The sequence below is a fragment of the Saccopteryx leptura genome, chromosome 1 (genome assembly GCF_036850995.1).
Source record: "Saccopteryx leptura isolate mSacLep1 chromosome 1, mSacLep1_pri_phased_curated, whole genome shotgun sequence".
Classification (NCBI taxonomy): domain Eukaryota; kingdom Metazoa; phylum Chordata; class Mammalia; order Chiroptera; family Emballonuridae; genus Saccopteryx; species Saccopteryx leptura.
Window position 1 is genome coordinate 135961003 of NC_089503.1, and position 12697 is coordinate 135973699.

Sequence of the window (12697 nt, forward strand, 5' to 3'; positions counted from 1 at the left end):
ATTTTAAAGACCTTATAAAATATTTTAAAATATCATCAGTACTAACAATTATAGGTAAAGTATTTCTCCTGTATCTTAAACTTAAACAGTATATTTCCTTAAATTTTTATTAAGATACAGACAAATTCTCATGAAAAGTTACTGTATTTCCCCATGTATAAAACGCACCTTAATTTTGGGGCCCAAAATTTGAAAAAAAGGTATTACATAAAGTTACTGAACTCAAGTTTTATTCATCATAAAATTCATACAACTCCTCATCACTGTCAAAACTCCCATCCATTAGCTTGTCCTCATCTGTGTCTGATGATGAATCACTGTCTTCATATATTGTCTCATCCTCAGCCCCATCTGTCGCATTTGAAATGCCACACTTCCTAAATGACTTGACAACCACTGTTTAAGACACACCAGTTTTTAGACCCCAAATTTTTCGAAAAAGGGTGAGTTTTATACATGGGGTAATATGGTAAATTGATAACTTAAATTAACTGAGGACACCTAGTGGACAAAAGCTAAAATTACAGTATTTTTTATTATTGGGGTGATATTGGTTAATAAAATTACATAGGTTTCAAGTGTACCATTCCATAATACATCAACAGTACACTGCACCATGTGTTCATCACCGCAAGTCAAGTCTCCTTCCATCATCATTTATCCCTGCTTAACCCTCTTCTACCTTCTGCCAGCCCCGCTTTCCATCCTAGAATCACCACACTGTCTGTGTCGGAGCTTTATTTATTTGCTTAATTCCTTCTTAAAATATTTTAAATAAATTCCCAGGAGTATTTCTTATGCCTGAGGTTATATAAAAAAAAATGAGTATGTTCAATTCAACAATTAGGCACATTTAAATAAAGCCAATTAAATATTCATAAATAAAATGATTAACAAGTACTCTCATAAATTAAGATGAATGAAATTTATGATATTCCATAACTGTAAACCATCATTATTCTGGTCAGTATATTAAGATTAAATGAGTTAATATATAAAAAGTGCTCACTACATGCCTTGACATAGTAAGTGCCTAGTGAATGTTAACTATTAAAATTTGTCTGTTGGATGTTAAAAACAATTTACATTAATTTAATCAGTTATTTCTAAATTCATTATTTATCAAAATGATGCTAATTCACATGAAATTTTTAGCCTGTCATATTAGTTTTTTTTAAAATAATGCACAGTGCTAGAAAAGATACAAACTGATACCTCTACACATTTATAATAGCAGTACTGATAGTTAAAAGCATTTTGGAAATCATTTTAGCAGTACATACCAAGTGTTTGATTTAAAGACACACATGGCCCTCTGTCTTCTGGAAGACAGGGTAGCCTTAGGTTCAAATATCCAGAAATATACTATTTCTCTGACCTTGCTCAATACGTTAATATTAAAAGCCTACTATTTGCTGACATTGAAATCAGTGGTAATGAGTGTAATAAGAGGTAATCCTAAGTGACAGATTTCTTAGATGGTAGGTTATATTATTAAATGCTTTTTTTGATTACAAGACATAAGTAATCTGCCAAGGTCACTCATCTAATAATTAGCTAAATTGTGTCTTAACTCTGACATTTTTTCTCCAATGGTTCACCAGAAAATAAATTTTCACATTTTTTCCATTTAAATTTCATTTCTTAAAATATTTGTCTATTTGATGACTATTCAAATTATAATAGTAATAAGTGGTTCTTGAAACAAGTAAAATAATATCAAACAAACGTGTGAAGGTAATCATTTCTTCCTTGAGTTCTCTTCTAACAATGAGAAACGTAGCTTTCATTATCGTTAATGTATTTACTTGACCAATCCTTCTGTATATAACTAATTTCTCATCATCACTACCACCCCTTACCCCAACAAGGATGCTACTCACCAGGCTTGGGCTTTGACTTCTGCCTCCCCCAACACCCTTATTACCAGAGCTTGTCAATTCCTACACTTAGACTACTTCCTCAACCTGCTCAGGCTCTGAAATATCTGGGCCAACCTAATCCCTGTTCGGAAGCCCACCTCCGCCCAGCCTAAAGACTTGAGGACTGAATTCTTTAAGAACGGCAGGGGTTAAGATGAAAGGAAAGAGAAGGGTAATAAGATAGGGAAACAGAGGTGTGTGTGGAAGCAGGCAAGGTGTGCAAAACATGAGTTAATATAGCAGGCCTGAAACTGCTATCCTTAGAAAGGCCTACTTGCAATATTGGCCCTAGCCTGGTTTCTGGGATTTCAGGAGAGGTCCCATCATTCCTAGGTAAGAATGGCTCACTGTGCTTCAACTATTTAGAGCAAACAATATGCTTTATGTTGAATACCTGCTTTCTTTCTAGGAGTCTGGAATTTTTATACATGCTAGGTACATGCCTGTACATATATATGAATTTTGATACAGTTTCCAAAAGAAGAGTAAAGCCGAGGTTGGTGGAAGTAAAGTAATAATAACGCAGGAAAGTGTGAGGCAAGGGTAACGCAGTCATTTGTCTAAATTTTAACCGGCCTGTTAGAGAAAAGAGTAAAGTTTTTCATACCTTCGAGTAGACTCCGCTCTTCGTAGGCGAAGAGGGTCGTCCAATCCGGCTTGTCGCGCGGACAAAAACCCTAGCATCCCGACACCTCTACCCGGGAGAGACCCCCGGGCGCCGCCATGACAGAGCCCGGAGGCGGGGCTGTAAGAGCGGAGTCTCCCATTGGTAGAGCAATGATACCATCTGACCAATGGTAAGCGCCGTTATTGTAAGGGCGTGATCCAGGAGTCAAGCGGGATTCCCCTGGGTTGGAGGGCGGGCTCTTTGGCCGGGGCATTCTGGTAGCTGTCGCGACGGGTCACGTCTGTACTTGCGCTACGATTTGGGCGCCCGGCATGGGTTGGTCTCAGAATTTGTCCCGCGCCCTGTGGAGAACGCTGTCAAGGGAAGTGAAGGAGCTAGTGGGCACAGATCAGTTCGGGAACAAATACTACTACATCCCGGAGTACAAGAACTGGAGAGGTGAGATGACAGCAACGGCAGCGGTGGCGTAGTCAGTAAATGGGAAAGTGAGAGCGTCTCGTAAACTACTGCCACGCGCCACCCAGGTGATGTCACCTGAGGGGGCAATCGAGTCCGTTCACCCCACCACCCCTTCTCCTTGGTGACTTACGCTCAGCGGCGCTGTCCGCGGCCCGGCCCGGCCCGGTGTGTGCCCGCCGTCCCCGCGCCGCGGCCCCCCGGCCGGGTGCGCCTGGCCGCGGCCGCGCGAGCGCCGCACACCGGTCCCCACCCGGCTCCGGGCGCCCCCAGTGTTGGTCCCTGCCATTGGGCGCGCAGACGGGGACAGTTCCGCAGGTCTTTTACCAAAGGCCCTCCGAGGGGCAGAAAAGTGGCCTTTCCTCTTCCTGTGTCCCGCTCGCGACCAGGCCGGAGTGGTGTAATTGAAACGGAGTATCTTAAGCGCCTCAGCTTTCGCCTTTTTCGGCGATGACTTTCCTTTCTCAGTAGCTCGAGACGGGCCTGATGCGTGTCACCTTCCTGACAACCAAAACCTATCAGAAGTGGGTCCGTGCACACTAACCGTGCGGGAGAGACCTCCACAAGGCTTCATGTTACCTTTTCGCGAGTTTGCCCTCCGACACCCTGTTGAGGTCACTTTACTACTCATGGCTCTAAATCGTGATATTTCTGTGTAGAATTCGTGTGAAGTTCATAGTGGAGTTTGAGGAATTAGGGGGCGTTACTGTCCGTTGAAATCACACCACATAGCAGTGTTCGTATAACCTCTTCCGTGCGGGTCCCACACCGCGGTGCAAAAGATCTCTCTCAGGCTTTGGGTCAGAAAGGCTTGGTTTAGACATCAATAGTATTTGTCCTCTCCAAGTCTCAGTCTCCTCGCTTGAAAGTTAGAGATGATGATACTAACCATCATATTGAGAAACACTAAGACTTTTTCAAAATTGTGTTCCATTCATTTCCTGTAACTCTTGACAGAGGGAATTCCTTCTTTCCTTTCTCGTTAGAGCACATGTAAAGTGTATTCTGTGATTGTTTTTGTCTAGCCCTTTTCTGTAACATTTTTTAATATTTTAGACGTTTCCCTAATGAGCTGCTAAACTCTGCAGGGCAAGGAATACATCTTTTAAAAAAAAGTCCACAAAGAACCTAGCATGGTGGTGAACTATTTCTTGGCATATTTAAAGCAGAGAGAAAGGTATTTCTTTTCCATAAGTGATCAGGAACCCTTAAAAATATACAAAACATCAGATTGATTTTTAATTGAAGTATAATTTACATTCAGTAACATTTATACTTTTTGGTGAATAGTTTTAGGATTTTTGAAAAATTCTTAGTCATGTCACTAGCACCACAATCAAGTTCCTTCACCCTTCACCCAAATTGCCTTCTGTCCCTTAGTGGTTCATTCCCTCACCCCATACCCAGCCCTTGACAACCACTGATCTTTTTTTATTTTTACCCCGTATAGTTCTGTCTTTTGTAGAATATCATATAAATGGAATTATATGGATGTAGTCTTTTGAGTCTAGCTTATTTCAACATAGCACAATGCAGTTGAGTTTCATCCATGATTTGGTAGTTGTTCCTCATTATTGCTAAGTAGTATTCTACTGTTACTTTTCATAATACTGAGCTAAAGTTAATGTTCCAAAATGGAATCAGTTGGGGAAAAGGAAGGAATAGCAATGGATAGAAGGTAGCATGGTAGAATTGCTTTTGGAATACATTTGTAAAAATGATTTTTGCATAGTGAATTAGTTACACTAGGTTACTAACAGTGGTTTTCAAACAGTTCATTTTTTAATAGTTATGAAATAAATCTCTTCAACTTCAATTTATTAGGAAAACCTTACATTCTAAAAGATTTTTTTTCATTTTGCTCTCAGTTTTTTAATGGAGCATTGTCATTTATAAAAATTTTTAAATTGTAAAATGTAATTTTATAAATGTATGTATGTAATTTTATAAATGTCATACATATAAGAATTTATGCTAAGGTTTTTCATGAAAGTGCTTACAGCCAAGTTATATTTTCCATATTTATATGAATATATTTAGACTCACATATATTTGGATTATCATTGTGCCAAGCACATTACTTTTAATAACATTTCTTGAATTTTTTATTTCATACTTCTTGGTAAAAAAAAAATAAAAAAGGCCTTTAGATATAGAGTTCTCAAACACTGGTGGGAAGCCAAATCAGAAGAGGTTTAAACCAAACTTTAAAGCCATAATTTATAATTGAGGTTTTTCCAATATAAAATTGAATTTTATTTAAAATTAAAGATTATTTTATACCACTTCTATGTGCAGCCTTTATTAATAAATAAATATTAGTTGGCTTTTACCTTTTGTTCTAAACTGAGGATTACTTATGGTATTTAACACATGGCTAAGTTTTATTTACCCCCACTCATCTCTCTACATATTTTGTAGGAAATACTAAATATCATGCCCTATTACCTATAAACATTTCTGTATATATCACTTAAACACAAAGACTCCTATTTTAAATATATAATAATACCATCATCATATATAGAAATCAGTAATTCCTTTATATCACCAAATGCCCTATCTTCTCTTCTCAATCTCTGGTTGTCCCATAATGCTCTTATTTATTGATGATTTTTGTAGTTTTTATAAGTCGAGCTCCATACAAAGTCTTTACATTTTGATTGCTACTATGTTTTTAAGCCTCTTATAATTTATGGGTTCTCTCTTTAGGTTGATTTCTCCCTTCTCTATCTCTCTCTCATACACAAGCCTTTGCTTTTTTATAAGTGAGTGTTGGGAAAAGCTACTTTAAAAAAATAAATAATGACATTAACCCATTCACATTTGTTGTCATAAGTGATATAGTTAGTCTTACTGCAGCCATCTTGAGTTTTTTTGTTTTCTGTTATGTTTTCTTATTTTTATTTTTATTTTTTTAGAGAGAGGCAAGAAGGGAGGGAGATGAGAAGCAGCAACCCATAGTTGTGTTACTTTTAGTTGTTCATTGATTGATTCTCATTCATGCCTTGACAGGGTGCTGGGGGATGTAGTGCTCAAGCCGAGCCAGTGACCTCTTGCTCAAGCCAACGACCTTTGGGCTCAAGCTGGTGGCCTTGGGGTTTTCAACCTGGGACCTCAGCATCCCAGGTGGACATTCTGTCCATTGTGCCACCACCTGTCAGGCATGTTTTCTTATTCTTGACTGCCCTTGATGTCTTTTGCAGCACAGCTTTCAATTTACTTGAAATTGACGATTTTTATCAAGTGAGACTGCATGAATGCTACAACCTGTGGCTTCCTACAGGGCTCTGCTAGAACTTTCCTGAGAGAACTGTACTCAGTACTTAAGATGCCTTCACTTTCAGGTTCTGCAAGTGGGAATCTTAAGAGTGTCAGTATCAGGTCAGAGTTGTAGTTTACTATGCGAAAGGGGGAAGGAGCTCATTGGAATACTTAGCACATGCTATTGTTAAGAAGTTTGTGTGTGTGTGTGTGTTTTAAACTTATTTTGTGACAACTTACAAATGCTTCACATTACTGATACTAGCTCTCCACGTGGGAGCACTGGTGGCATTTCCAAACTCCCGTTACCACTTACTTGCTCCTTGCTCCCAACCCTGCTGCTCTAAGCTTAGGGTTTTCTCAGTTCTCCTTCTCCTTCTCCTTTTCCTTCATCTTCTTCTTCCTTCTTCTTCCTTCCTCCTCCTCCTCCTCCTCCTTCTTCTTCCTCTTCCTCTTCTTCTTCCTCCTCCCCCTCCTCTTCCTCCTTCCTTCTTCCTCTTCTTCCTCTTTCTTCCTCTCTCTTCTTCTTCTTCTTCTTCTTCTTCTTCTTCTTCTTCTTCTTCTTCTTCCTCCTCCTCCTCCTCCTCCTCCTCCTCCTCCTCCTCCTCCTCCTCCTCCTCCTCTTCTTCTTCTTCTTCTAGTGAGAGACAAACAGGAAGGGAGAGAGATAAGCATCAACTCAGAGTTGTGGCACTTTAGCTGTTCATTGATTGCTTTTTCATATGTGCCTTGACCAGGAAGCTCCAGCCGAGCCAGTGACTCCTTGCAGAAGCCAGTGACCCTGGGCTTCAAGCCAGCAAACTTGGGCTTCATGCCAGCAACCTTTGGGCTTGAGCCCACGATTTTGGGGTCGGTCCCAAACCTTAGTCCTCAGCATCCCAGGCTGACTCTCTACCCACTCACTGCACCACTGCCTGGTCAAGCTTCTCAGTCAGTACTTCTTTTTGGGAAACTTATGTACATATATTCTTTCCAGTGTAGTTGTGTGTCTGTGTTGATTTACAGGCCAGTCAGCACTGCTGAGTTTGCCTTCTATTTCATCCTGTATCATTTAGTAATTTTCCATGTGACAAATATTTATTCAGCACTGCTTTATGCAAAACATATCCATTTTATGTATATTAAATCTATTGACCTCAGTTTCTGGCCTGTTAGTACCTTTATCTGTTTTCCAGTACGGCTACACACCCCCCATTTAGTATTCTTCAATTAATTCAGTAGGATTTGGGAAGATAAATAAGATAAACATGAATCATTGGCTATTTTAATCTGAAATGTACATACTTAATTTATAATAAATTAGAAACATATTTTCTCCATTTTGTTCTCAACATAGCCTCCAATCTTTTTAATAATGCTTACATTAATGACAGATAGCATTTATTGAGTGTTAACTCTGATTATTTCATATCTTTACAACAACTATATAAGTGAGCATTATTATCCTCCTCTTAAACATGGGTGATTGTTTCATTTCTGAATCCTTAAATGAGCATAATATATATGTGCCTAGATACAGAGTGAGTACTCAAAAAACAGCTATTAAATAAACTGAAATATTAATGGACTCAGAATTATGAAAACAAAAACAAAGCATGAAAAAATTTTAAACCATAAGAAATGATAAAATAGTATTTAAAAAATCTTAAAACAGGTAGTTAAGGTATATTTGTATTTATGATAAATAGGCCAAATTATTCTTCAGAAACTAAAATATATACTTTCGTTAGAAATAAGTATCTTTTCTATAACTTTTCTAGTGTGGTTCCTGTTTGTACTTAGCTTAGTCAATGACCTTTAAGTTTAGTTGCATTGCTATCATCAAACCCAGTCTAATTTTTTTTCTTTCAAGATGATGAACATATCACCTGATAATTTAAAACCCACATCATCCACTGTTATAGGTACTTACAGAGCTGTGTTGTATTTGATAATGTAACATCAGCCTATTTGTATTTAGCATTTAAAAACTTTAATGAATTAGTGCTCAATTAGTACATAGTTATTAAGAATAAGACAAATTAAATGGTCAAAATTATTAAGAAGGTGTGTTTTATTTCAGTAGGTATGTGGAAGATCATGATATGGCTCTATTAAATATGATACTGTACTTGTTATTGGGAAATAATGAAGACATTTCAGATTTTTCCAGCAGGTGGCAGCATTGTTTAAAAAATCATAGGTTGTCAGATTATTTTTTTTGAGCTGATTTGAGGGAGGTGCCTGTTCTCTAAAATAATTGGATTTAAAAGCCTGCATTACTGCTTTATAAACTTCTAACTCTTAATACAGGAATCTAAAAATGACACTGTGGATTATTTCTAGTTCAGTAAGTCATTGTAATGACTTACAATGACGTAAGTGGCAATTACATTTTGAAGAATTGACTAGAAATTTCAAAAACATTGTACATATATTTTTTCCAGTAAGTAACATTCTATCTTAAATTTTCAGTGTCATCACTATGGACATCATCAGATTGATAGAATATCTTAAAATGTCTTATGATTTTAACTAAAACATGCCATTGTTTAGGGAAATCTAGAAAAAGTTGAACTTTAAAATACTTTGTTGAATATGACATAAAAAATATAAACTTTTTATATAATTGTCTGAAGTTTGGACTTTTAATTTTCTGATCTTCATTTAAAATTTTTATTTCATAATTGTGTTAAACAGTCTCTGAGACTATTTCAGTTGCCTGTGAATTCCCTTAATTTGTGTGTGTATGCATCCATGTACTAAACAGTTGCATTCTGGTGAAGGTTAAATACCAAGAAACGCTGTAGTTCTTGATTGCATTTTTATCTCATACCAGAAGGACCACATCTGTGTCATACTTTCATTCAAGAGAAAAACAGGAGGATGAAATGTGTTCACAGTCAAGCATGTCAATTCTTTATACTGGCTTTAAAATTAATTTAAGGAACCTTCATCTTGAATTTAGCCTTTCCCTGCTAGGGAAATATGGGACCTTTTGAGAAGAAATGGAAACAAAAATGAGTGAGTGACTAAGCTATGTTATATCTGTTTCTAAGTGAGGCTAAAAATAGTTCATGTAAGAGAAAAATGGTATATGTCCTCTCTTGCTTTAAGGATTTAATAATTGCTTTACATTAAGCATTGACAAGAATGATAATCATTAAATACTGTGAATTAGACACTATTCCTAGCACTTGTCGTTATTCACTATATTAGTGGAAATGACATATGAGATAAATAATATACCTAGTATTCATTTATTAAGGTCATTTAGTGATGAACTCTATTTGTATTATATTTGTATATAACCCAGTTTCTCTGCATCCATGTGAATCAGATGAAACTATTACTTTTATTACTTAGCCCTCTCACTTTTCAAAGTACCGCTCAGTTCAACGATTCATTTCTGCTGCTATTTGAAGACTTTCTAAATGTAACTCTGCAAGAATTATAAAATTGAGTTGACATGCTTGCTTTGAGAGTTGACAATTGAATGGGGTTGGGTAAATTATACAGAATTATACAGAACCATATTGCAGACTCTACTGTTTGATTGTTAGAATAAATTTCCACTTTTATAAAATTACTTAGGAGTGAATACAATTTTTAAAAAAGATTAGTTTTATAATTTTAACACTGAAGAAGCTATTTCTTTCCTTTTTGTCTTTATTGCCTTCCAGGTCACTGGTGCCTCCATCTTGTGGTCCAAGTGACAAATTGCACCCTTTGCCTGAGAGTCTAATTAAGCTTTTCTTTCTTGGCTGAATATATTTATCACATATAGTTTATTTATTTTTTATGTTTTGTTTATTAAATAGTATAACTCTTATTAAACCAACATTGATTCAATCTTTGCACCAGGGTTTTGCTGTGAAAATCATCTTCTGTCTTTTCCATTTATTTTCCATCTTTCCCTCTTCATTGTCTGCTCATTCTCAAAGAGAACTTAAAGTGACCTGTTTAAGAATGAAATATCTAGAAAAGGAGCTGTTTTGATGGTGGTGATGGTGGTAGTTGTGTGTGTGTGTACACATATATGAGAGAGGTAAAAGTTTGATTACTCCTTTTTGTTGAAGAATGAAACCTGAAATCGTAAGCAAAATTTACTATATAATTCCAACTATAAACTAATTAATAGAGTTGAGAATTAAATGATTTTTATATAGTTTTTCTGACAAAATTATAGCATGATTTGAGATCCTTCATCTCACATTTATCTCTTTCAATAGGATTTTTAAAAATGTTCCTTTTGCAAAATTTGAGGGCTTAATCAAATTTCCTAAGGGTTTTTATTAATCTTTGAGAAATATTCTATTCATTATCCTTGGAATCTCCTTTCATGTTCTAATCCTTATTAGTCTAGTCTGACCACCTCAATTAGAAATTATTGTCTTATAATTTTATACTACTTTTATAGACTTCATGCAACTATGTCTTGTGAGAGTGGCTATTTCACTTTCAACTAATGCTATATTTGTAAACATTGGAAAATTTGAGAAAAATGACATAAATAAAGAGGTTGCCTTTAAGAGTGAGTAGGGATTAAAATATTGAGTAGTTATTTTATGTGGACTTACATTGTAAATTTATATAGCAAGTATTTTTTATTTATTTTGAAACTATTTCCTTCCTACATATACTGGAAATTTTAGTCTGTTAATGAATGTGCCATCTGTGAGGAACTCCTGGACTTAAATACCCTCTGGAACTTGCCCTCCCCCTCACTGGCAAGATTTTTGAAATAATAGTCAGTGTACTTATTTTAACCCTCATCTAGGATTCACCATTCTCTAAGTGTTGAACTCTGTACTATATGCTCCCATTGTGTTATAGATGATTGCTTTTGTAGCTGTCTCCCTGACTGTGGGCATTCTTCTGGACAATGTCTGAACTGTAGCTGGTGTTTGAGAAAGCTTGTTTATGTATTTGACTGAACACATGTTTATCTATTTGACATAGTTATTGAATACACACTGTATGCAGTTCTAGGCATGACATATATCAGTAAATAAAAAAAGCAAAAATCCATGCCCTTTTTGAGTTTGCATTGTAGCTAAGGAATTCAGAAGATAAAATATATACCTAAATAATTACATAATTGTCACAGTATGGTAAGTACTAAGGGGGAAAGGAAATTAAATCACAGTACAGGAATCAGGAGTACTGGAAATAGGGAGTGGGGTGAAATTTTGAATGGAATTGTTAGGGTAGCTTGGTTTAGATGGTAACATTTTGAATGGACTTAAAAGATATCTACTAATACCTTTTTAAAAATCAGATATATTATTCTATGCTTATATGCTATACAGGGAGGCTGTCCATCAAAAGTAGGATCACCTTCTGCCACTTTCATTCATCTCTTTAATAGTTATTGGATATCATGAATGTGCCAGGCACACAAGGATTGTGTGTGTATGTTTAAAATTAATAGACTTTATTTTTTAGAAATGTCATTGCCACAATTTACTTTCCTTTAGATACTAAGATCTACTTTATAATGAAATGTTTTAAATACCTTAGTTAATAATCAAAATCCAAATAAATTTAACAGTATAATCAAATACAGGCATTTTTAAATCGAAAATACTTTTCTAAAAAATTGGAGATTAGTATATATTATCATTGAAGGTCAAAAGTAAAATTATGAGCCATTGAGAAGGTGTTGAATGTAGAATTGAGATATTTAAATTTTATGTACATTTAAAAAAATTATTTATTGATTATTAGAGAGATAAGAAAGGAGAGGGAGACAGAAACAACAATCTGTTCCTGTATGTGCCCTGACCAGGGATCAAACTCACAACCTTTGTGGATCAGGCAGATACTCTAACCAACCAAACTATCTTGCCAGGACTTATGTACATTTTAAAACAACTTTTTAAAGCAACCAACTTTTATCAAAGCTAGAACACATGCAAAATACTTAAAATGTATGGTAAAATTTTTGCAGGAAATGTGCTTTTATTAAGCAGACTTTCTCATGTAATTGTGTTTTATTAATGACATCAATATAGAATAACAATACAAATGATACTACACATATCATTTTGTAGGCTTTCATCTCTCACATATTTTCTCTATTTTCCAAAATACTCTTGCATTCAAGACTTTTTTTTTTTAATTTTTATTTTAGTGAGAGAAGGGGAGGCAGAGACAGACTCCCACATGTGCCCCAACCAGGATTCACCTGACAAGCCTACTAGGGGTGATGCTCTGCTCATTTGGGTCCCTTGCTCCATTACAACCAGAGCCAATTTTTAGCGCCTGAGGCAGAGGCCGTGGAGCCATCCTCAGCGCCCAGACCAACTAGCTCTAATAGAGCCATGGCTGCTGGAGGGGAGGAGATGACAGAGACAGAGAGAGAAGTGAGAGGTGGGAGGGGTAGAGAAGCAGATGGGTGCCTCTCCTGTGTGCCCTAACTGGGAATCGAACCTGGGACTTCCAC

The 12697-nt window shown here is 36.2% G+C and overlaps 2 protein-coding genes across 5 annotated transcripts in view; one reads left to right on the forward strand and one right to left on the reverse strand.

The window, feature by feature from the left end:
- The window catches only part of ERCC8 (ERCC excision repair 8, CSA ubiquitin ligase complex subunit), a 49444-nt gene extending 46782 nt beyond the window's left edge, over nucleotides 1-2662 (reverse strand). For all 4 annotated transcript variants that reach the window (XR_010750215.1, XM_066375560.1, XM_066375551.1 and 1 more), the window contains exon 1: nucleotides 2530-2662. Coding sequence is in view for 3 of the 4 variants with exons in the window: in XM_066375560.1 (XP_066231657.1) it covers nucleotides 2530-2606 (77 nt within the window). In the remaining variant the exon portion in view is untranslated. The remainder of the gene's footprint in view (nucleotides 1-2529) is intronic.
- A 132-nt stretch (nucleotides 2663-2794) lies between these two features.
- Nucleotides 2795-12697, forward strand: part of NDUFAF2 (NADH:ubiquinone oxidoreductase complex assembly factor 2) — a 165867-nt gene continuing 155964 nt past the window's right edge. Inside the window, exon 1 of the mRNA XM_066375580.1 lies at nucleotides 2795-2988. Coding sequence (XP_066231677.1) covers nucleotides 2862-2988 — 127 coding nt within the window. The 5' untranslated portion in view covers nucleotides 2795-2861. The remainder of the gene's footprint in view (nucleotides 2989-12697) is intronic.